Source organism: Melopsittacus undulatus, chromosome 4 (assembly GCF_012275295.1).
Source record: "Melopsittacus undulatus isolate bMelUnd1 chromosome 4, bMelUnd1.mat.Z, whole genome shotgun sequence".
Classification (NCBI taxonomy): Eukaryota; Metazoa; Chordata; class Aves; order Psittaciformes; family Psittaculidae; genus Melopsittacus; species Melopsittacus undulatus.
In genome coordinates this window covers 22,037,026-22,062,619 of record NC_047530.1, presented here as the reverse complement: position 1 = coordinate 22,062,619, position 25,594 = coordinate 22,037,026, and the positions used below count along the sequence as shown (strand labels likewise).

Here is a 25,594-nt window from a genome sequence, read left to right as displayed (position 1 = left end):
AACTGACTTCACTGGCAGCTTTTCCTTTCTTATGCTCATCCCGGAGGAGGAGGAGAAGGAGGAGGGAAAAAAAAAAACAACCCACCAACCCAGCCGCTAAACCCACCCAACAGTGGATGAGGGGAGGCAGGAGGCTCGCGGGGCGGGCTCCTGGCTAGCGGGCGGTGGGAGCCCCCTCGCTTGGCAAGCTGATGGCCGGCGGCGGGGGAGTAGGGCGCTGCCGGCCCTGCTCACCCAGCATACCGGCGGCCCCGGCCTCGGCGCTGGGTGGGCGCTGAACAGGGCCTGCACTGCTCCCGCTCGTCAGGCAAGGTGCGCTTAGAGGGGGGGTAAAACGGGAGGGATAGCAGCGGGGAGAGGCGGAGAGAAGCGGGAGGCTGGTGGGTCTGCCCGGCTGCTGGCTACCTCACCCCGGCAGCGCGCATCCCGGCGGGTGACGGAGTAAGTCACCCGCGTCTGGTTTCTTTTCTTGTTTTTCCTTTTTCAAGGGGGTGGGAGGTGTTTACTATTTTACTTTTTTTTTTTTTCTGTTTTCTTCTCCCCCCTCCCCCCCCACTTGTTTATACAAATACATCGCCCCCGCTCAGGGAGCCGGATTTTCCAACCCCAAACTATGGCTTTTCAAAAATCGCCCGATGCCTCCAACACCACGAGGAAAAACCCCAGCCTCCTGGAGATAGGAGCCTTGTGCTTGGACTCGGAGATCATCTTCGGCTTCACCAGCCACCTCCTGCGGCGGAAAGCCAAGGTAACGGGACCTTGCCCAGCCCCGGGGCGCTGGGGATCGGGAGGGGGCTGGGGATCGGGAGGGGGCCGGGTGGGGGCAGGCTGCCTGCCCTGAGCCGGTTCAAGGGAAGGGGGTGGACAACTTGGCGGTGAGAAGTTGGCGGCGGCCGTGCCGGGGCGGATTTCAGCACCACGAACAGTCCTGGCGCCTCCATGGAGCGGCGCGGGGGGACAGCGCTGCAGGCCCGCTCCTGGGGCTCCTCCGTGCACGGCGGGGACCTGCGTGTCCCCGGCCTCGGGCGGGGTGGGGGGGGGGGGGGGGGGGGGGGCACCGTGTCCCGCTGTTTCCAGGAGGGTTTCACTTAATAAGAAAAGGAGGAGGTTCAGGTGCGCAGCGCTGCTCAGCCCCAGAGCTGGCTGGGGAGCACAGCCCCTCGTCCCCCACCCCATCCAGCCTGACCGGGGGACGGGGGAGCATTGTGCTGCTGTTATTCGAACACATGAAATTTCTTAGTAAGTTCCCGGAGACCTGCAGAGTCCGAGCGGGAGGGAGAAGGGAGCCGTGCGCGACGCCCGGGTGCCGGCATCTGTGCCAGTCCGGGGCTGGTCCCGGGAAAGGGCACGGGGCAGCCTCCGGCTGACAGCCTACGCTCCCCCGTCTGTCCTCTTCCCCTCCCCACCAAAACTTTTGTAGGGCTCTATGAGGGCAGCCCGGGCGGGCGGGGCAGCTGCCACAGCGTCCTGAGCTCTGCCGGTGGTGCGGGGCCCCTCAGGGCAGTGCCGGGGCGCGAATGGCTTCTGCTCTCCTTGGGGCATCCACCCAGTTTTGGGTAAGGGAGCGCCTTGGACAACTGCTCGGGAGAACCAGGGAAGCTGGAGCGGCTGGAAAAGGTGCCTCTTGGAGGAGAGGGGAATTTATTCCCCTCCGCATGCGTTTTCCCCACTCTTTGTGTTCGGCGCTGCTCACATCCTCGCAGACCCCACCCCGTGTTCGAGAGCCACCAGCACCTACCCTCGCGATGGCGGCCAAGGAGACCAGGAGCCGTGATTGGCCTCACTGGGGGAAGCCCCCGGCGCCGCTATCTCTCGACGCGGCTCTCTCGCGAGGTGCCGGGTCCGGCTCCAGGTCCGTCCCGGGTGGGACAGGGAGTTCTCGTGTGCTGTCGCGCAGCGGCGCCGGCAGGTGGTGCTCTGGTCACAGGCACGGGGCGGCGGCACCGGCCTGCGGTGCCCGGGCAACTCTCGGCGCGGCCCTTGCCCTCCGCCACCAGGCTGGGGCAACGGGACCGGGCAGTGAGAGGGCACTGAGACACAGTGACTCATGCTCCTCTCTCTGGGGACACAACCAGGAAAAAAAGTGCTAAATACAAGAGCCGCAGCGGCAGCCAAGTAGACAATTAGCTGCGAGCGTTAATTTCTCCATCTGTCAGGTCAATTTTCACATGTAGGAACATCCCATCACGCTCACCGAGCGGCTGGGGAGTCGGCCCGCCCCCGCGGTGATTGAGCCCCGCGGCACCGCGCATCTGTCCGCGAAGGGGCGTACGGTGCCCCCAACCCCGCGCCGGAGAGCGTAGGCCGCGGGAGCGGACCCCGCAGGTCCCCTGGACCCCATTTGCAACTGGTTTAAACCCACCGGGCCCGCGTTAAGGGCCGATGCTTGCGCGGCTTTTACCCCCTCAACGCTCCGCAGTGGGACCGGTACCCCCCGCCCGTCCCTTTTATTCCTCACTCTTGGGGAACTTGGGTGTTGGAGCTTGAAGGAGAAACTGCAGGAGTGTCCGCGCTTTAGTCACACCGGCTTGGGACTGTCAGGGTCACTATGAAACGGCACTCCCCGCCCCGCAACCCCAAACCTAAGCCCCAGCCTGTCTTTGCCGAGCCCCCCTCCCCTGCTCACCCCACCCCGCCGCCCCCGCCCAGCCCCTCCTCCCTGCCCTACAAGCATTTTTCCAGCTTTTTTTGCCGACGTGCTCCCGTGCTCCGGGTTCTTCCCCGTACCGCCGTGGGGAGCTCACTCCGCCTCCCTCTCCCAACCCAAACTTCTCTCCCTCCTCAACATGGGAGGCAACATCACCTAGAGCCGCAGTCTGGACTGAGGGGAACCAGCGAACTCACTGTTGGCACCTCCGTCCCCCTTCCCCCCGTCCGACCATGGGTGCTGCGGGCCGCTCGCACCTCTGGGCACCCCACAGCCCGCACTAGCGGAGCGAGGCGCGGGGCAGGGGCGCATCCCCCGCTACCATGATCACGGCAGCCTGCAGGAAGGGTCTGGGCCCTGAGACCCGGGCGCCGGGGGTAAGTTGTTACAGCACTCTCCTTCCCCGCTTTAGGGCTCCTTTTTTTTTTTCTTCTCCTTTTTTATTCTCTCCCTCCCCTTTCTTCCCCCCCCCCCCCCCCTCCCCCGCGAGGAGAGTGGGAGCCGCGTTGCCTCCGCGATCCGCGGCGCTGAGCTCTGTTCTCTCCGCAGGTGGCGGAGGGGAGCGCAGTGCGGGAGCTCTCCCCGCGGAAGAGGCCGCCGGCCGCCGCCGAGGAGGAGCGCTGCGCCAGCCGCCCCGCGCCCGAGGGAGCGGGGGCAGCCGCGGGCGCAGAACCGCGGGCGCTGGAGCGGGCGGCGGCCGGGGGCTGGTGCCGGAGCTGCCAGGCCCAGCTAGCTGAGCTGAGGAGGCAGGCGGCGCGGTTGGCCGCCGGCGGCTGCCCGCCCAACGCCCCGCCGGTAAGTGCGCCTGGGCCGTCCGAGCACCGCAGGGCGGTCGCGGGAGGTGGTGATGGGGGACGTGGGGGCCTGGTCCCCAGCCCGGGCGGGATCAGCTGTGTACCCCCGCGGGTTTGGGAAGACAGTGTGATGGTAAAGCCGGCGATTTCCAGCCCATGAGGGTTCTTCAAAAGTTTAAGGGTTTCCCGTCCCAGGCTTTCTGGTAAAGTAAACCTGTGCGGCTGAGCGCTCGCTCTCTGTTACAGCCAGAAACAGTTAAAACCCCAAGAACAGTAGCAACCTGGGGGAACGGAGCGGGCAGCAGGCTAGTGCCGTGCGGGTGCCCAGAGCCGCCTTGGGGAAGCCGCCTGTGCCTCCCAGCCGTGGTGACATGCTTTCGGGGGTGCTGGCTCGGTGCTGCGGCTAGGCTTTGGTTTCATCCTTCCCAAGAGAAGCTGCCGGTGGCAGCCGTCCGGCTCCTCCTTCCGAGGAGCCCACAAAATGAAGATGAAAGTCTCCCACGGGTGTTTGTGGCACTGAAGGAAACTTTGAGTGGTATGGTTTTGCTGGACTTTCGCAGTCTGGGTGCTTGAATGTACCTCTCTGGCTGATGGGCTCGTTCTTGCCCTTAGTGTCACTCGTGCAAGCTGGGGCTGTGTCATTTTCTTCCAGTTTGTGCTTCACGATGGCCCTTCATGTCTGATAATGAATGGAGAAAGTGCATGGGGATGCCAGAGGTTTCCTTTAACATGTGTGCAGCCTTATTTGTGTGTGTTCTAGTCTGCACAGTTTTTCCTTTCCTTCTTTGTTTTCTGTGTGTCAGAGGACTCTGTTATTCTTGTCCCTTTTCCTTTAGTCAGGGTACATGAAACAAAACTTCAGAGCTGGTACAAATGGAAAGAAGTCTTGATACAGAGTCATGCCTGGACACCTGAGGAGACAGGATTAGCTGACAGGGCAAAATGCAGCGAGGAGTCTCAGATTCTGTTTCAGGGCACATAAAACGTGTGTGTTAGGGTTTTGATAACATTTGGAAGTAAGGTATTGTTTTCTAAACAATGCTTATCTGGATGTTTGCAACAATGTGGGGGGAGGGGGAGGTAGGGTCTGAAGAGGAAGCCAAACCCTACTGACCTTCATTTTAATTCAAAGAGTTCCTGTATGATCTACAGAATTCCCATTGAATCTAAATATAGTTCTGTTTGGAAGTGCATTGTGGAGCAGTGTCTGAATGCACAGTGAGGTTTGCATTTTCAGGCTGGATCCAAATCCCTTTGAAATCAACAGGAGTCTCTGTTGACTTGCTGGTTTTGGAGTGGGTTCTTATTTCTGTGGTGTAAAAGGTCACATATCTCATTGAATTGAGGACTGTTGGACCTTTTGTTTTCTGGATTGCTGTTGAGTGGTGGGAAGAAGTTTAATTTCCCCTTGTGAAATGCTTGTGATAGGCTGTTTCAGTGAGGAGCACAAGAACCCCTGTTGCTGATGTTGGGGTGGGCCTCTGCTGTAAAGAATAGTGTCCTATCTGGAAGTGAATCTCTGTCATGGGAAAAAAAAGCTGCCAGTGCAGGAGAGCTGGGGCCTTGGCCAGGTGTTCAGGTGAGGAGACCTGTGAGCAAAGGCCTGTTTGTGTGGTCTCCTTCCTGCAAGTCTCAGGGGACTTCCTTGATAAGTACTTGATGATGGGTAAATTAATCCCCATTTCTGCAGGGTTTCAAAGCATGCCTAAGAATGTAATAAATATTAGTCATCACAGTGTCAGAACCTCAACAGATCTGATTGCAGAGTAACAGATACCTAGAGTTTACTTACAGAGTAGCATACGGTAGTGTTAGATGTTTCAAATTTGTTAAAAAATACATTTTCTAACACTTGTGAGACCTCAAGCCTAATTGCAAGCTCAAACCCCCACTAATCCTGGTGTAGTGAGCAGCTCCTCAGGAAGGAAGATGCAATAAACAATTCTATTTACTGCCTTCTGAGTGTGAAGTAGGTTAGCGGGAGATAACAGTCAGGGGTTCGGCTACTCAGCTGCTGTGAATTGGCCTTGCAGTGGGAATCTGATGCAATATGCTGGCAGGTTGAATGCTGTGTAAGGTTTGTGCCAGAAAGGCAGCTTGCTGCTGCTGCTTTTTATCCCCCCCTTGTTTAATTATATAACAAGACATCTGAAAAAGCAGCTCCTCTCGTAAGAGTTTCATGCCCATACAATAGATTCTAAAGGATTTCTTACAAGCTCTTCTAACTCACTGTCAAACTAAGCAACTACTGGATGAGTAAACACCAGAAGGCTGCTGCTTGGAGCATGCTGCTCTCAAAGGATTTACCTCCTTTGCCATAATAATTAAGGGATCTTTCAGCACAGATTCAGAAAGATTTCCACACCTGGTTGAAAACCCTTTGGAAAGGTGGGTGGGTGCCTCAGAGATGAAAGAAGGGCTAGTTTCCTGCTGCTGATATCGCTCCTGATGAAAGAGAGAAGGTGTATTCTCATGCGTGGGGTAGCTGACAAGGGATTGAATTCACATAAGAATAAAAAGCCAACGTACTGTTTGCAGTCTGCAGGGATAACAAATCTAATTGCTTGAGAGAGCTATGATTCATACAGTTTATGTGGCGGTGTCCTTTCAATTAGATGTATTAAAATATATATAAATAATTGAAAGTTTCAGTGCTAAGATGATGTGCATTGATTACAGAATACTGTTAGTTGTTTATGTCTCTTTAAAGTCTTCCAAATCTCTGTGGGCAAATGATAACAAGATACACCTCTGCTTATATTAAAACTCTTTTAACAGTTCTCCCAAGTACAAGGTTTACTGCACCCTGTCCTGTCAGTTCCTTTAGTTTTAGTGCTGCTGCCTTTACAGTTTGCAACCACAGTGAGGCCTGTGTGTGAATGAGAATGTGATTTCATCAAGCATGGATGGAAACAAGTAAAGTTTAAACTGAAATTATGCCAGATTAGCATTTTGGCATTGCAGTATCAGCATCAGTTGCTGGGTCATGTACTGAGCTAGTGTAGGAGGAAAAAACCAAAACCAAACCTAAACCGAAAAGGTGCCTTGGTTTATCCCTAATTAAAAGTTCTGTATGTGCCATTCAGGCTGTGTCCCTGGGGAGCTGTAATGGGACAGCTGTGATGGGATACAAGATCTACTGAAAGGGTTCTGGCTGGAGTGTTGAGCAGGTTGTTGTGCCTGGAAATTGTTGCTGTTGGCAGCTGTGGGGCAATCCACAGGAAATGAGTTGGTGGTCTGTGTCTCACTCCCAGTTGGCAAATAGCCTTGTCACAAAACCACCACAACAATTACTGCTAATTGGCATCACTGTTGGCAGTTTCACAGGAGAGGCTGAGGACTGAACGGGGATATAGATTAAATTAGTAATAATAATACTTAGCACCTAAAATCTTCACAGTGCTTCACAAATGCTCATTAATTAATTTGTGTGATGCCCCTATTTGATAAACCTAAACGTGCTGTCATTTCTAAAGAGGTGTATGTCAGAGTGAGTTTTGTGTCTCTGAAGGGGACAGGCAGGGACTTCCAACATGAGACATGTGCTCCTGCAGCTGGAAGTAAACTCTGTGCTCCCTTCTACTGCAGGCAATAGCCTTAAGGATACACAGCCGCTGTAATATGGTTTTAGGTAATCCATTATAAGCAGATGAAGAAAGCTGTCTTGCTATGAGGAACGCACATGCTGATACAGCTACATCCACAGAAGTGTTTTATAGTGGTATAAATATTTTAGTTATAGAAAAAGTAATAATTGTACCCAGTTATACTGGAATAAAGTATTTTTTGTAACCTTGTACTGAAAGGAGGCCAAGTCCAGAGGAAATTCACTTTGGAAGTGATTAGCTTTGAGGACTATGTTTCTCCCAGCCCAGGGATTCAGATACCCCATTTCATCTGTCCCCTGATCCTCCCAGTCTGAACAGTTTATATTTTTCCTACTGCCAGTACAGGTGGGTGTCAGAGGCAGCATTAAGGGGGGCAGAAATGTGTACATTGTAGCTTGAGTTCAGCCAAGTTCTTGATGTTCTAGTTTTTAACAGCTTCTTTTCTTCCCTGTGGTTTCCTCTTCCCGCCCTTGCATTATCTCCGCTGCATATCACAAGAGGCACACCACTGAACAGCATCCAGGGATTCTGAAGGACAAATGAGTGACTGTGGGCTCTTCATTGCTGGTGGGGTGGACAATGTTTTTTCTCTGATGCCTTCAAGAACTTTATTCCTAGTTGATTGGGGAAGTTGTGCCTGGGTGCAAAGAGGCATATGCTTGGTCTGCAGAGAGCCTTGGTGACCAGGACAGGTCATGCCTTTGCCTTTGGTTGCTAATGAACCATGAATCATTGGAGGGAGCTAAGTAAATACTAGCCTGCCATGTCCATGGCTGGGCTCTGAGTTACACCAGCTAGAGCTGGAGAAAGCCTGGCTTATCTGGAAAGAAGTGGAGGACAGCAGTGGCATTAGATTGCACTGAGGAGTCTCAGCTGTGCAGATGCTGAGGTGCTGCTGGATTGCACTCCCACCACACCAACTTCTGATCAAAGCAGTGGTCTCTTGGTACACCTGTGTGTGTTGCTGATTGCATCATCTGAAGGGGAGATGAAGAACAAAGTTCTGGGAAGGGCATGCTCTTTCCTGTGGGTTTCTCCTGTATGCTAAATTACCCCCATGTGGTTCCGTGAGCAGAACAACTAAGGAAGGGTGGCTTGGTAGGATGGATGCTTTGCTCACCTCCTTTGCTTACTCCATGTCTCTGTGTTAATCCCAGCTGTTCCCTCCTTGTCTGTGATGACTCGATAAGAAGCAGCACAGTCTCTGCATCTGCAGCTGCACACGTACTGTTTGGTTGACAGCACACTAATACTTGGGCATCTGGCTTCCGCCAGACAGTTAATAACAAGTAGATCCTGCACAGCTTCCCTCATGGACAGTTTGTGGAAGCTGTAAGAGCTTGCAGTGGGCCTTCTACCTTGATTTCAGGTGATCTGACGGGTTCAAATGCTATTAAGGAGGGCTGGCAGTGAGGAGGATGGAAAGAGGGGCACTGCAGCACTTTTCATTGCTTTGGAAAACCAGGCCAAGAGGACAGGCATGGAACTGAGGACTGTGGTCTTGATGTGTGAGAGCCTGGTACACTTTGTTATTCCCACCTTGGCCACTCTGATGGCATGGTATTAGCAGGACTAATAGCAAGGAGAGCTAGTGTGATCTCTGGCTTCCAGCACCTCTCCTCACTGCATGTGCACTGTTGGGTGCTTCAGGAGTCTGTGCTGCACAGGGAGGAGCCTGGGAGAAAGCATTAGCATTTGTCTGTAGTCTCATGCTTCCCTGACAGAGCAGGGGTTCAGAGCACCTGGAGACTTCTCACAACATTTGAGGTGAACGTGGAATGGACTTAAGCTTTCAGAAGCAACCCCTAGCTTTTAGTGGAGTTTTTCTTCCTATGCCTATTTTTTTTCTATTAATGCGTCAGCTTTCTACTAAGTGGCATGGTCACCTGGAATTTGAGAGTTCTGGTAGTGATACTGCTGGTAATGAGTCTTGGATAAATTTGGGGTCCTCTGTTACTGAGGGCTGTTTTTCTTTTTGTAGAAGGCCTTTCTGCAGCTGCGTTGACATGGTTAAGGGGAATGGAATGAGAGAACTTTGTCTTTTACAGATTGCTCTCTAGAGGAATACAGTTTTCAGGGCTCTTTGCAAGCACTAAATGCACCTTAAAATGTTCTATATTTAACATGTTAAAAATGCATAAGTGGAAAAGTATTGTCTTCATAAATATGAAACTGGGCCATTTTTTGAGGTGCACATTTAACATTTAACTTTGTGAGAGAGACTCTTGCAGAGACTTGGCTGTGGAAGTGCTTCAGGCTATGAGCTCAGGTGTGGATTTCAGGTATGTATGCAGTCTAATAACAGGGTTAGTGACAACACCATGTCAAACGTGTTCACCTGAGCAGTTCCCTTGTTTCAGTCAGTGCAGCAGTCCCCATGCTATATGATAGGCCACAGAAATAAATTGTAATGAGTTTGCTTTAAACACTGAGGATTTTCAAGAGTGCCCTTTTAAAATACAGGTGAATGGGATTATCTTGCAGTTCAGATGCTAGAGGTAAGAGGCCTTCTCACTGTGGGATCTGAAGTGGGGGTGCAGTGATTGCACAATTAGCTAAGGTACTGTGGTCTCCTGGGTAGCTGAGGGTAATTAGTATTGTGCTTGTTCTTTCTCTAGCTAATTCCTTCAGCACCCTGCCCTCTTAGGAAAAAGGGAGGAAACGCATAAACCATTTCAAAATCCCACGGGGTGGAAAAGAGCATCTGCTCCTAACATCTGAGGTTACTTTGAACCTGTTGAAATATGTAGTAGCTGCTTTATTGTTTTTGCCAAGAGTTTCCACCTACAGTGATCCCACTCTGACTTGTTAATAGTGAGGTTATAGGAGGCAGTAGTCATCCTCCTCTTCCCTGGCCCACAGCAGCTGGTAGTGGCGGTAGCTCTGGACCTGGCACTGCAGGGTACTGGAGTGGGGATGGCTGAAACCACCAAGAGATTTTCCTTTCCCAGGACTGGGTTCACACACCATGTATACAGTTGCTGCATGGGTTTCCTGCTGCTTAGTTGCCCAATTATAACTGCACTCTGTGAGTCTGAGTCTTTGTTCCCACAGTGAAGCTTCACCATGGCTAGAGGAGGTGAATCTATCTGGAAATGTGTGTGTGTCTTCTAGAAGGTTTTTCCATGATGATGCTCTTGCCTTTTTCAAAATTGGATTATCTTCAGGAGCTAGATCTATTTGGATATTACTCACACTCAGTATGGCAGACAGCCATATGTCTTTTTGGGAGTATTGCATCCTCTTTTTTTTTCTTTTTAAATTTACTGGACATCAATGGAATTTAATTTGTCTGAATTTGTCTGCCTGTCCTCTGACTTCATACCTGAAGTACTGGAATAACTTACATGTCCAGCATATCCCCAAATGGAAGGCATCTGTAGGAAGGTGGAAGTTTTGTCTGTTGCTGGATGTTCTCATGATCAGTAGCAGGCTGACTTCTTTTACAAGTGTCTACTAACTTTGTGTAGTCTTTCAGATGAGTGGCTTATGGGACAAAACTTGGGCCTTACTTTCAGGAGAATCGTGCCTCCTGCTGCTTTTGTTAACAGCAAGAACTGTGTCCCACTGGAGGGATGCAAGACTGGAGCTGAATCCCTAGATTTGCCACTGATTTTGTGAATGTGTCAGGCTGCTTGGTATCCATGTGCTTAATTTCTCCTTTGCCCAGAAGAGAGAAAATGCTTCCATCCTTCGTCCATTTTGAGTAAGAACTTTTTTTCTGTGGTAGGGACTCTCATGCTTGTATGGCATCGAGCATCATTGATTGCTGTTCCTAGTAGAGCTGACTGCTCCTGTAGTATGCATAATAAGGAAAAACATATACTAATAGGGACTCAGAAAACAGTGGACTCTGTGAGTTGCAACTGAACTTTCAGGTCAGATATTGGAGAGAGAGGCTGGGGTGTCTGCAACAGCAGAAACAGCAAACAAAGCCAGGGACTTGGGCTGATGCCAATCTCATGAAAATTAACCATACCAAGTGCAAGGTCCTACACCTGGGTCGGAGCAATCCCAGGCACAGCTACAGGTTGGGCAAAAAGGAAATTCAGGGCACTCCTGCGGAGAAGGACTTGGGGGTGTTAGTCAATGAGAAAATGAACAAGAACCAGCTTCAGTGTGCACTCACAGCCCAGAAAGCCAACTGTATCCTGGGCTGCATCAAAAGGAGCGTGACCAGGAGGTCAAAGGAGGTGATCCTGCCCCTCTACTCTGCTCTCGTGAGACCTCACTTGGAGTATTGTGTACAGTTCTGGTGTCCTCAACATAGAAAGGACATGGAACTGTTAGAACAAGTCCAGAGGAGGGCCACAAGGATGATCAGGGGACTGGAGCACCTCCTGTATGAAGACAGGCTGAGAAAGTTGGGGCTGTTCAACCTGGAGAAGAGAAGGCTGCGTGGAGACCTCATAGCAGCCTTCCAGTATCTGCCCAGGGATGCTGGTGAGGGACTATTCATTAGGGACTGTAGTGATAGGACAAGGGGTGACAGGTTGAAACTTAAACAGCAGAGGTTTAGACTGGATATAAGGAAGAAATTCTTTACTGTTAGGGTGGTGAGGCACTGGAATAGGTTGCCCAGGGAGGTAGTGAATGCTCCATCCCTGGCAGTGTTCAAGACCAGGTTGGATGAAGCCTTGGGTGATATGGTTTAGTGTGGGGTGTCCCTGCCCCTGGCAGGGGGGTTGGAACTAGATGATCTTGAGGTCCTTTCCAATCCTAACTATTCTATGATTGTATGATTTGTCTATAAACTGTGAAGATATCAACCAGTAGTCCTGAAAATCTGCTAGTTCACCAGGAGGAGAGTGTTGAGGCTGTGGAAGGGGACTGAAGGGGCTGTGGCATATGTCCAGGTGAAGTGGAGCTTGATTAAGTAGCAGGTATTAGGTCAGTGCAGGGAGCAGAGATTAGAGCTGTGCTGATGCTATCAGAAAGTTTTATCTGCATGCACTGTGCCTCCCAGTGATGAAACCAGAAAGCTGAAGTGTGTTACTTACTAGCTTTTTCCTTAAAAATTGTTTAAGTTTTAAATGGAAAAAAGAAAAACTTAGCAGGGGAATATAAGAGCAAAGCTTCAAATTATTGTTCCAAGCAAGGGTGGTGGTGGCTATATGTACATATATATATATATATATATGCATGTATGTATTCTTCTCTAGCTTAAGTTAAAGTGAATATAAACTTTTGGTGTATACTTCTGTGGAGTGACTGCTTTGAAGCTGCATGAGCTTTTAAGATGTTCATTTTCATGTTGGGGAAAGAATGTTTAACTGGATAAAAAATATCCACCTACTTCAGGCAGCATAGTGCAATTGCTGCATGTTCGTTTCATCACCAAGAGTCTGACTGTTGTATACGTCACCCTAACGTACCATGAATCAGCGAAATCTCAGCACTTGCTCACAAAAAAAAAAAAAAGGCTTAGGTGTGCACAATTATCCTTATTTCTGAGTCAAATCTTAAAATCAGTCTTTGATCAGTGTTCCTGGAGTTTGGCAGGCTGCTCCAAGTTTTGGCTGGGGCTGGGCCAGCATTACTATATGTCAGTACCTGTGCAGAATTGAATGGAATGCTGGATGACTGTGGGAAAATGATCCATTTTCATTGACCTTTTAGCAAATCTTTCCCTAATGTTTCCCTAATGTTGCTGAGGGATTTTATACAGCTTGGTGAATGGGATGAGAAGTCTTCTGTACAAAACTGAAACGTGATACTTCTGCCTAGGCTGGGCATTGATTGGCTTTCAGCATTAACTGTGAAAGCAAAGCATTAGTCCTAGTTCTCACAGCATTCAAAATATTATGTTTAAATGTGCTTCCTGTTCTACCACAGCATACCATTTGTTACAGCATGGTTTGTGTTGCAGTCTGTGTGTGTGTATTGATCAGTGATGATTGTACTGTGAATGGGCAGTGTTTGGCTTTGTGTTTTAAGACATACTCAGTTTGTATTGTACTCTTTTTTTTTTATTGCCTGGTGTTGTTCTTACTGTATTGTATGTTGTAGCATTTATTTACTGCTTTTGGCATTGCTGCTATTCTCCGGGATCTTGGAGGACCACAGTTTCCTACAGCCTGAATGTAGCTTTTTCAAGTAAATTGTTTTGTTTTTTTTATTTTTGTTTTTTTTTTTTTTTATTTTTTTTATTTTGCAGGGGTCTCTGCTGCTTTTGCAACTTCTACCAGAGTAGTTCAGGGTACATCATGCAGTCCTCAGCAGAACAGTCTGGCTGAATGTTTTGGAGATGGTGGGTCTGCTGAGGTGATTGAGATCAGTGGCACATGTCCAGTTCCCATCCCAAAGCAGGGCAGTGGGAACTGTTGCTATCCCCAGACTGTGAGCTGTCGCCAGGGATTCTCTGGGATATGGCAGTCTTAACAGCTGTCAGAAATATGAAGACCAGCAAGTGGCTTGTCCAGTCAGGAAGTCTGGCCAACCTTGTTCCAATTGCTTTACTACTTTTAGGTCTTCTGTAGAAGCTTTCTGAGATGCTTGGTGTCGAATGGTGAAGGCATTCAGCATTTTCCTTGGTAGTTTTTGAGTTCCTCTGGATAAAACATGCCAGTGAAGTAAACCTTCTGTTTAACACCAGATTGTCTAGTGCAGAATGTAAAAGCAGCTGCTTTTATCTACTGCCCAACTGCAGCTAGGCTGTAGTGACCAATGGCACAGTTCTCAGGAGGGTTAAGTGGCTTATAGGCAAACCTCACAGATGTGCTCTGTAGACATTGTTGTGGAAGTGTCTCCAGAAGCCGAGACCACTGGGTGACCAGTCACCAGCTCAGACTGGGAGCATCCCACATGGTATGCTTCATGCAAGTAAGTGATTTTCAATTGCAGTAAATATCAAAAGTGGGACAGATCTGATTTCTGCATAGCAGGTGAAGCTTGACTAATGGTGCCAGTGCACCTGACATCCAAATGATCGAAGGAGGGGGATGGAGATTGTTGAGTGAGCTAATCCTTGGCAGCCAGGGCAAGAGTGATTTCGATTCCCATGTAGGTGGTATGCTTAGGACAAGTGTGAAAAGCATGCCAACCTCTGGTAGTGTTGGACTGTGTGTTATGTTGACAGAACAGCAGAGTTGTATTAGAGTTTTGGCATGGATTTTAGTAGAAGTGATCAGTGAGTGTTAGGAAAAGAGATGTTTGGCTGACTTGGCCAATACTTCTCAAATAAATACCTATGTTGTGATAATGCATTGGTTTTGTGTTGAACACATGTACGTGTCTTTGTACAGAGACCTGCTTGTTCTACTTGTGAGAATGAGTTTTCCACAGAGAGGAAACTGAGTTGAATCTCTGATGTGAATGTCACATAATCTCTATGTGTGTGCCTTAATGCTGGTGCATTATTAGGAAGAGAGGTGATCCCGTACTGCTGCCTGGCCCTGCAACATATGATCCCAAGAAAAGTATCATTAGTGATGAGAATTAAAATTAATTTGCTCTATGAAATTTGCCCCTTGAAGGATGGAGATGAGACACAGTGTCTTTGCCACTGTAATTTCTGGGCAGTGCTGGTGCTGCCTTCCTGGTTGACAAGCAGAAGATGGAAGGGCTGGTTTGTTCAAAATGCACTTTTTAGAAGTGCCTTAGCCTTAGTATGAACTGTAGGTGCTGCAGAGCTTTTGTAAGCTATCTTGAAAACTATGCTGTGGGTGAAACATGGGCCAGGATTTGGCCTGTAACTATTTTGCCTGTAGCTTATAATTAAATATAGAGTTAAACTCAGCATCTCCAATTAAAATGTTCAGGTGTTAGAGTAGCTTGTTTTAACTGTGAATGAAGAAGTGAGCTATTTTTCTGTCTTTCTCTGAATATTTTTTAGGAAGAAAGGCAAATACATTTGACATTCCTCCAACAAGCTCTCACAACGGTAATTTTGTGTGGATGATTGAGTGGCATGGAAACACTGTAAGATATTGTCCTTTTGTGGGTTTTGTAAAGAGGAGATATAGTTGAAGTAATTTATAATATGCAGATTCTCTGCTTAGAGAGCTTTTTTCAGCAATTACCTGTATGAATAAAGTAAAAAGCATTTATTATTAATATTCACATTCCATATACTAAGAAATGTTTCTTCTGCTATTGTTAATTTTTTCTTTGTATGCTCCAAAGGAGTGTAGAGTAAGACAAATGTGGTCGAAGAAGAAAAATGTACGAGTTAATGTATTAAGTTTACATATTTTTCGTTTGATGGATTTATGGTTTTTAATTACACCTTCATGTCTTGCATTGGGATCCCTGGAGGCCCTTTCTGAATTTCATACTTACTCTTGTATAACCTGCCACCTTGTGCAGTCTTACTGCTGCTTGACTGACCTCTGATGAAGTTATTTTTTATTCAAGTTTAAAATCTGCAACCTCCACAAAGAGCTAAGTGATTGGAAAATATTTATGTGATTGAGAGATTTTCTCAGCCTGCCATGTTGTAGCTGTGAAACACAGGGGTTCCTCTGGTGTTTGCATAGAAGGGTGGACTTTGTGCTCAGGATTTGCCAGTTCGTCATGAGTAGCAACGCCCTGGCCTCAACTCATAGGCTCTCTCATACTGGCTCTCCATAGGCAGTTTGGCATTGGAAAGTAGCTGTGTCTTTGGTAACAACCCTTTGGGGAGCAATGACTGGGTTCAGGGAAGAGTATTTTCAGCAATATGTTGTAATAAATCTTGCTGTACATCTCTGCTTCTGTTTTCAGTTATATATGGCACTGGATTTTCATTTCATCAGTCTGCATTGTGGTTCTTTTATTGACAGTGGAATTGAAAACCTGTGTTAACAGGTGGCAAATGAAGCCTGTTGGAGCCGTGTAGTTACAGTTGATATACTCTGGTGAAATGAAGAGAAAACTAGACTGCAGAACTAGGTCAATAGTTGTATTCCAAATCTGTCTCTCTGTAGGTATCATTACTTCAGCGTAAAGAGTTTGCTTTTTTCCAGCACATCCAATTAATTTTTCTGCTCGTGGGAACATAGTTACCTCTGTGTGTGTGTAAATAATGCCAGGATCTGCTTAGACATAGCTTACCCACAAGGCAAACAGCCCAGGCTGATAATAGTTAGACTTTCCAAAAGAAATTTGCCCTACAGTTGGCGTGAATGTTCAGCCACAACTTGAGCCCCTTTCTCAGATTTGTGCTGTATATCCTTTTAGTATTCTGGTCATGGCAGCTCCTAAGCACATGCAGTTCAAGAGCAAAATAGCTCCGATCTGTGCTCTAAGAATTTACTTGGGTTTTAACTGGTTATTGACAAGTCTTTCGATGGCATGAAAGATATGTTATACACAGGGCTGGCTTTTCTGACCCACCCTGAGTTCTTCATACAGCTTTTTATGGCATGTGGGAGGGCTTGACTCTTGTAGGATTTGGTGCAATGAAAAGTGTGGAGGAGATAGTTAAAGAACTGCAATGCAAAATAAACACTTGACCCTGGGAAGCGAAATACAAGTGAGAACACAAAGGCATTGTTCTCCGAGGTGACGCACTTAAGGATCTCTACTTTTCTGTGTTTTCTTTTTGTAGTTTTTTGATGATGTTAAAAATTAGTCCAGGGCATCCACTCCTTTCTAAATGCTGTACTACTTTCTTTGGAAGCGGTGAAAAATCTGGTACAGAAGGTCATATCATTAAGCATAATGTTATAGAAGTGGTTCACCTGTATCTGAAGGAGTGAGCTGCAAAATGTCTGTAGTGCTTCAACAAGAAAAAAAAAATGTAGATCCACTGTGTGAAAAACCTGGTTCTTTCTGTACCTTGACAGGATTCCTTAAATCTGTGCAAGAGCAGAGTTAAGGTAATCCTGATTTTATAGAGATGTTACTTAACCCAGGAGTCTCAGTTGAGTACAATACAGGAGTGACATCAGTGAGAGATTAGAATAAGCTTCCTTATCTTCAAAGACTGTTTACTTAATGGCTGGGGAATCGCTGTGTTTGTAGGTAGAGGTAGGAAATGTCCTCAGGCAGGCAGGAGCTGATAGCTTTAAACAGAGCAGTGGTGTTTCTCCTCAAGTGTACTCACATCCCTTGTCTGCTTCTTCCAGCCTGCTGTCTCCTCTGCTTTTTTATACACCAGTATGGAGATCTTTAAGAGATTGCCAAGGTAATTTTGGATGCTAAGCTCTGAACCCAGGCAGTATCCTTGTGCTTTTGGGTTGTTTCTTCCAAGTCCTACTAACTTTGGTCTTATATAGGGTCATTATGTGGACAGTCTGTAGCCTCTATCTTGTTTCTTCATTGTTTACCTGTATTCTCTTTCCAAATTATTTTTCAGGGAGGTGTGATTATAGGATATCTTCTGAAAGCATACCCTGAGTTAGCATGTCTGTCTGTGGAATGGTGGGGAGGGAAAGGAAAAGGGAGCAGGGTGTGCTCCTTTTCAGTCCTGTGGTGTGATGCGATGGGTATGGGGCATATGTCACCATGCAACGCTAGCTTTGCTGGGAAGCACGTTCAGTCAGAGGAATGAGTCCTTCTGATAAATGTCCCCAGCTGACATTCAAGTGGTGTAACAACCTTGAGGAATTACCTTCTGTGAATCCTTGGGCAAGCTTGTATTTTTCATCTATATATATATATATATATATATGAAATATATAAAAACATATTTATATATACACACACTGTAAGTTTTCTTTAAAGCACTGGTTAGAGGCATTTTAAAAATCTGAGTTGAGCAGTGTTAGACACCCTCAGATATGTCAGCTGCTGCTTGTAGTCATGTGGAAGACAGTATGTAGTTGCTTTGGGCTTTTGAAGACTTCTTGTGCAGGACTTGAATCTTTTCTGCAGAGTTCCTTTTGACACCAGTGAAGTTACTTCTGATATGCAATAAAAATAACAATTTTATTTGCAGATTGTTGTGTAAAAGCTGCTCTAAATTTACTTTGAAGCTCACTGGGATACATATCCCGCCTGCAAGTGACTTCCAATTTTCTCATGAAAACATTCCTGTAAAAGTTGTCTTTAAAGAAAATTTGTTCTTTATTGGCATTTTTAAAGGCATTTTAAAGACAAAGCAGACATGCAGTGTTCAGGCAGATATGTTTTTGTTCCCACCTCATTTGATGTTAAGTCTTTGTTCAATCCAGTCCTATGTCAGTAATGACTCTGGAGTAAGTAGGTATGCAGAGCTGGAGGAAATCCTGTTTTATACATTCCTATTCTAGGAGAGCCTCAGAAAGACTAACAATAATCCCACTTGGTGAGGTAATGGGTAAACACAGTAAGAAATAAAAACATGCTTACTCCTTACTGAAGCAGAAAAATAGCTTAAGCAGCATAACATGGTCTTTGATAAGTGCAGATAATCTGACCTGCTTCACTTTATGGGTTAAGGCATTAACTGAGGCATCTGAAACAGCTACTCAAAGAGAACCTGTCCCTCTAGTTGTAAAGGAGCTGTTGACAAATGCTAATGGCAATTTAAAAAAAAAATAGGAGTTTAGTTTTAACCCAGCAAAGTCACCAGAAAGGCTTGCCTTGACTTCAGTGGTTACTTAATTCCCACCTGATGTGGAGGGTTGAGTTGCACAGTTTAAAGATACCATGAGTCTGATGTGGGTGCTGGTTCCAGCTGAGGGAAGGGAAGAGAGGTAGGTGGTACACAGCAAAGCTTTGGTGAAGTCCTGGGTTTGTGCTTGTCCTCTTCATGGTCCTTTCAAGATGCTGTGGGAATGAGAAAATGAGGGTATCCCCCAGCTTTTCCTTCACTTTGCTGAGTAATTTTAATAGAGGTATTTGTTTTAAGAAGAACCAGTGTTCTTTTGGGAGGTCAGATTTCTTCAGCAAGTTCTTGAGGAAATCAAAGTGGGATTTAAAGTTTTTGATCTTGGTCAGTAGATGGACAGCAGGTAGAAAAACAGGATGAAATTTTGGTAGCAGATTTGGGTAACTTAACTTTTTTGAGAAGAAAATATGAAATTGTGTCATTTTTCCCATCAGCCCATGTGTAAATGCAGTGAAACAGCTCCACTTACTCTCACTGTCTGTGCTACAGGCTTTCCTGAGGACCTAGGGCAAGTCAGCTGGCATTACATTTTTAGATATACTTACCCCATTTAGCATATGAATTTTGCTCAGCATGCAATTACAGACTAGTGAGTCTCATGCATACATGCTAGAGCCATCCTGCTGGTTTTCCTCATATATGCACAGTTTTAATGTGCATTATTCTGGTGCATATTCAGATGTATTTCTAATCTCACTCTACCTTTATGCTTTTGACTGTGAAAAAGCAGTGATCCCTTTTCTTTGACTAAGTAGGCAGTCATACTTGTGACATATTTTAAGAATACCACTTCGAATACATAAACTTACTTAAGTGCTTGCGATTTATCTTGTTTATTCGATTCCTTAAATGTCAGCCACACTGAACAGTTCCTAGGATTTTCCTGTTTGATTTGGGAAGTGTCAGCTGACAAGAAGGCAGCTGATGTGCTGAAAGCATCATTCCCTTAAGAATTTGGTGAGTGGTGTGTTTAGCTGGGAAAAAAGCCCAGTGATAGTTATCCTTTTGGGGTTTTTTTGGGTGTGTATGTGTGTTTATTTTTTTTTTTTTTGTTTTGGTTTGTTTGTGTTTTTTTTTTTTCCTTACTTTTGCTGTCTTACCCTGTTGGTTTAATGGTGAAAGAACGTTGCAGCATGTTTAGCTATGCAATACCTTTCAGGTCATGAGAGACACCTGAGGAATGAGAGAGATCCTGTGTGCATAACTGGTTGGCACTTGGTTGACCTGAGCTGATGGGTCTATGCATAATCCCTATTCTTGCCTGCCAGAGGAGCATCTGATGCAGACAGCTGCTGGGTGTGTGACCCCTTTTGGTACGAGGGGCTTGTGTAGGCATGTGCCTTCCTACCTGTTTGGTGGGTGTGGCAACCTTTCTGCTCTCCTCCTGTGCTTTCGGAGAGGACAGCCCCACCAGGAGACCTTGTCCTAAGTGGAGGGAGCTATTGGACCCCTGATGGCAGGAGGAAACTGGGATATCTGTGCTTATCTTTTGTAAAGGAGCACATGATCATGGCTCCCTTATGCAAACAGTGCTTCTCAGTGGAGTATTTAGGGTAAGGGACTGAAGGGTTGAATATGCATTGGGCATCACAAGCTTGTAACTGCATGGTGGAAAGTGCAAAGAGGAGGTTGCTTAAAGCATGTCTCTCTCTTAGATCCCAGTAAATGTGTTACTGACTCTAAAATGCAGGAGGGAGGGAAGTTATCCATTAACATCTGCTTTCCAGAAACACTTGAGATCAGAGTCTAATAAGTATGTATCACCTCTAGTGTGCCTTACTTGTTTCAGGTTATGTTGTGATGGCAGTCCTGATCATTATCTCAGATTAATTTTCTAGAGCATGATGAATGTGGATACACCTACTGCACTCAGAGATTGCCCTGCCAGATTAGAGATGTTTAGGAAATTAGTAATGAGAGAAAAACACGTAATTAAAAATGATATCGATTTGGAAGCTCATCCATCTTCAGCCAGCTTGCTGGAAGAGAAAGAAGTCTTACACAATGCTTAGTGGTGGGAAAACACATTTGGCTTTCTACATTTTAAACAGGAAGGAACTATTTAAATGACAGACTTACAATAGTAATAAAGGCATTGACTTGAGAATGCTGGATTGCATATTGTAGCTGCATAATGTTGCAGTAACACTGTATGAAGTTAAGGCAAATCTCGTGTTGTTTTCTTTTAAGGATGCTTTAAGATTTATTTTTTTTTTTCTTATTTGGACAATTTATAAAGTAATTAGGCCCTTGCACTGAAAACAGCTTTCATATTTTGAGGTGGTCTGATGACATATACTGAATGTTGGCTGTAATGTTACAAGGTTGCACACATTTTTTTTCCCCGAGATATGCAGTTTTATGTGAAATGTCTTAGATTCAAAGTCTGCAACAGAATTTTGGCTCTTCATGCCCAATGACCATTATAAAATTGCCATATGCCTAGAAATGTGCTCAGTGTAACTGCTATTGCTCAGAATGTGAATTTCCCCTCATTTTATGATGGCATCCTTAGGTTGGGATAAAAATTCATCTTTAGCAGTGTGAGAAACACCATTTGGTTGTATATGGTTCATTATAAAATGTGGTAACTTCTAAGCATTTCAAACACTACACATGCTTTATTTGATGTTTTTTATGCCATCTTTCATGAACAGTGAAGAGTACCTTGTTGTCATTTTTGTTGTTGATATGTCCATAAACTCAATTATTTTTCCCTTTGGTCCCACTTACAAACACATAGAAAAACTAAGCAGATGTCAGAGAAATAACCAGGTGTACACTGTAGGATTTTGCAAAGTTTTAATTGCCTCAGGGATGTTTCCTAGTTAATGGATCTGTTTATTAAGTGCTTCTATCTGTTGTCTTGTTCAGGAGAGTACCTTACATACGGTATTTTCAGGCTGAGTCTGTCTCTTTTATCTAGTGACAGCCTTGGAGTAATCCTGCAAAAGGATGTACTTTTTCAGTTTTGGTGCCCATAGCATATTTAGCAAAACTGTTAAATTGCTTGTTGTGTAGGGTACCATGGAATTTCTGATTTTTGGTAAAATCATTAAACGCAGTAGAGTTGAGTTTGGCCTAGAGCCAGCTGGGCCTATGGATGTGACCAGTGTGTAAATATTTATCCTTACTGCTTTTGTAAGACACTGGGGTAAGGGGGAGCATGGGCCATGAGAAGTGGTAGAGGGTGGGAGCACCTCTCCAGTGAAGAAAGGCTGAGAGAGTTGGGGTTATTTAGCCTCAAGAAGAGACCTTACTGTGGCCTTACTTGAAGGGCTTATAAGAAAGACAGAGAGACTTTGTAATAGGGCCTGTAGCAATAGGACAAGGGTTAATCGTTTTAAACTAGAAGAAGGTAAATTTAGATTGGATATAAGGAAGAAATTCTTTATGACGAAGGTGAAGAGACACTGAAACAAACTACCCAGAGAAGCTGTGGCTGTCCCATCCCTGGAAGTGTTCAAGGCCAGGCGGGATGAGGCTTTGAGCAGCCTGGTCTAGTGGAGGGTGTCCCTGCCCATGGTAGGAGGCTTGTAACTTAGATGATCTTTGAAGGTCCTTTCCAACCCAAACTATTCTATGTTATTTGAGTGGCTGCTAATGGCAGCCATTGGGTACTATTGAGAGATGATGGCTGTTTTTATTTTGGAGGAGAGAGAGTGGGTTAGGAGGGTATGGCCAAAATTACTTATTAGAGACCAGCAGTTCTTGATAGTGCTTGGAGCATGGAGCTGCTAGGTCGGTGGCCAAGGGACCCTTTGTGTCTGGAAGATGGAGGTCAGCAGCTGTGATGGAGTGTGGGCAGCACCCTGGCATTCCATTTGAGAACAGGCCTTCCTGGGAAAGTGCAAAAGGAAGCACAGTCCTTTGGCAGCCACTGTGCCGTCTGTGCTGTTGTGTGTGTGAATGGGGAGGTGTGGATGTGGGCTGAGGATGTCTCCATATGCCCCATGCTCACTGTCCAGAAGCAACTGCACAGCAGAAAAAGGAGAACCCTGGCTCATGCCTCTGTGCAATACTGTAGATTTATACCCAGACCAGGCGACGGAGCCAGGACTGGGTCTTTTATAAGTGATATTATGTATTGATGAAACAATGAGAGAGAAAATATTTTCCCAGGAATTGAATAATTGCTTCCTTGATGAAAGGACTGAACATCTGTCTCTTGTGTTTCACATATTATTTTTTTGTGTAGATGTAACTGTTTGCTTTGTTCCTGGCAGTAAAATTAACTTATTAATGTATGAAACTGTTTCCAGGTCAGTGGAAAATTGCATGTAAATCTTTATTACATGTACTTGATTGTCTTTAACTCTTTATAAGATATAATTAACATCCAGTAATATTGTGGTGCTGTTCCTGTGATTATGCTGGTAGTTAGTGTGCAGTGCAGTTCTGGTTTTATAAACTGGAGCTGATGTTAGCTTGATTAAAATAAAGCATAAACATTGGCTTGTGTTTCTGGCCAGTTAATTTTTTCACCTTTCTGCTGCCCAGTTTAACTGCCTCCTGCAGTTCCAAGGTGTGACTGCCTGCCAGTGAGTAGCTTCTGATTTAAAAAGCTGTGATTTTTAATGTGATGCTTCATGTTGAAGTGAAGGCACTTTCAGTGCGGTGTTTGCAATCAGAGGGAAGAAGCGGATTGTGGCAGGGCCTTCAAGGACAGTGACTTGGCGAAGCACTAGTGCCTAGAAATGTTTTGATCCTATTGTAGTAATGAGTAACTGCTAGTTCCTGTTGTTGTTTCTGTTTCGATTGAGTGCCCAGCTGGTGTATGGTGAAGATAGGATGTTGAGGCAGGGAAAGGAAGTAACTGTCAAAAGTGCACCTCCCTTAGGAAAGCAAGAATGTGGAGGCACAGTAGAATTGGGATTTAAATAGCACTTATTTTTCCTTGGTTTACATAGTGCACTGACCGTATGCAATTTTCCACATGCTGGGTAATGGAAAGTTGGCCCCAGAGGAAGTAATTTTGTAAGTCAAGTTTGGGATTACAAAATCAATCACTGTTGGGTCACTAATTGGTGTGGAAGATAGGAATTTCCTATACAGTATGATAAGTTCATTGGTTTTCTGGCAATGTGCACAGAGTGAGCTGTTTAGCCAATGATATTCTTTCCTGGTTCTGTTGTTAACTCAGGAAAAGCATCAGGTCATTTATAGCTACACCCAAATTGCTAATCTGTTTCTGAGTAGTAATGGGAGGGTGGGGGAGTTCAATGTCATGTAAAATCTACATGTGTTTTAGGAAGTTTGTTTTCATCTCTTTGTGGCATAATAGTGAAGCTTAGCAGCCACATGGGAATAGTGAAGATTGATTGTTCTTGGTGTTAAGCATTTTGCATTTCTGAGTTTATATCATCATAAACCTTTTTCCAGCAGCAGCATCTGGTTCATTGGCAAGACCTGTGGACAGTTGTTCTGATTGCTCTGGAGATGGCCTCTGGCTGTCATGTGGCTGCTGCCTTGGCTGTGCTGCTTTGTTATTCTAGCTGGGCTCACTTTCATTTGTTTCTATTTTGGCTTACCTTTGATTTGATGAATTGCTCCTGGGATTGTGGTCTTGAATAAATCTTGCCTTGCTTCCTCATGCAGGGACCTCCATGAGATGCTGATGTTAATTTGTTTCAGTGGCTATTTGCTGATTGGATTTGTAGCAGTAACATCCCAGTCTGTGCCTTCTGTGCAGGTTTTCCCTATGAATCACAACATCAGTCTTGTGAAGTAAAACACATGTCTCTGAGCATATCCTTCATAATGGGTTTCTCTGAGACTAGAGCTGTAAGCATAAATCAAGAATTACCAGTACAGTCAGTGTGCAGGATGGTGCTGAGAGTCCTGCAATCAACCACTTGGATTTCTCAAGCTGACTGTTGGGAATGGAGTTTCTGGCTCAACTGACACAGGAGCAAGGAATAGTGTGTGTCAGTTCTGAATTTACATCACCTCAATGCTGTCCCTGTCTGTTTGATTGTGTGGTTTTTATTCATGCATTTTTTACTTTAAAACCATGATTCTCTCAGAAGTACTGGGCTCAAATGAAAGTGAGTGTTTATTTTCATTAAATAAGCCTATTGGGGTCATTACTTCTTCTGGCTGAAATTAGCAGAGCTGTGATGTGCAGGAGGCCAGACAAGATCATAATCTTCACTGGCCTTTAATGATCTGTTGAACTGCTTCAGCACTGTCCACAATGGGAGCTGTTTGATGAACTGTCAGATTTCATAAAATTGTTAGCAAGGCAAGATTACACACAGTTTACTGGTTTTAAAGGTGTATTTACATCTGTAATAGTAATAATAATAAGGCAACTTGGGTGTCATGTGTAATTTTTTAGTGTTTTATTGCAAATTTGATACATTATCTACTGCCACAAACCATCATTTTAAAATGAAGGGGGGAATTTGCACACTAAGATGTTACTTAACTCATCACCCAACAACTATAAATATGTATTTCATAGGCATTTCATGAAATGGAGAGGCAGGCTGGTGAGAGAGTTGTTCATTTGAAGTTAGGAATGGGGATGTTTCAATTTAGAGGGGGACATACAGACTTTGCATTCATTATGACTGTTGCCATGGATTTCTTTAGGGCCCAAGTCTCACTCTGGGGTTGTAATTTCTCTTAAAAGATCCCTTCCTTGTCCGTACTTGGCCTTTTCCAGCAGGTGATGAGGCAGTTTCTTTCCCAAGGTTCCACATCACAAAATAAAAACATCCTTTTATCTAGTACCATCAGTTGAACAGAAACATAAATGTATCTTATAATGTTAGGCATTGTCTACATTTGTGGAATTTCTTTAGAAGTAATGTTAGATACCCTAGAAGTTTGAGCACTTCAAGTGTGACTGGTAGTACAAGCTAAAGCCTTTCATCTTAGTTGTTGGTTTTAATAGGATCTTGCTTGAAGGGTATTGAAAGTTGTTGTTAGTTACTGGATTGCTTCTGTGTCTCCTGAGATAAAGCTTTTTTTTTTGCGTGTGTGTGTGTATGAGAAGCCTGAAAGTGTTTACAAAGGTGTTTTT

At 45.6% G+C, this 25,594-nt stretch overlaps 1 protein-coding gene across 1 annotated transcript in view; it reads left to right on the top strand.

Moving 5' to 3' along the window:
* The first annotated feature begins 2,759 nt into the window (after positions 1–2,759).
* KIF26A (kinesin family member 26A) overlaps positions 2,760–25,594 on the top strand; it is a 103,375-nt gene continuing 80,540 nt past the window's right edge. Inside the window, exons 1-2 of the mRNA XM_034061807.1 lie at positions 2,760–3,024; positions 3,197–3,442. Of these exons, the coding sequence (XP_033917698.1) occupies positions 2,971–3,024; positions 3,197–3,442 (300 nt within the window). The 5' untranslated portion in view covers positions 2,760–2,970. The remainder of the gene's footprint in view (positions 3,025–3,196; positions 3,443–25,594) is intronic.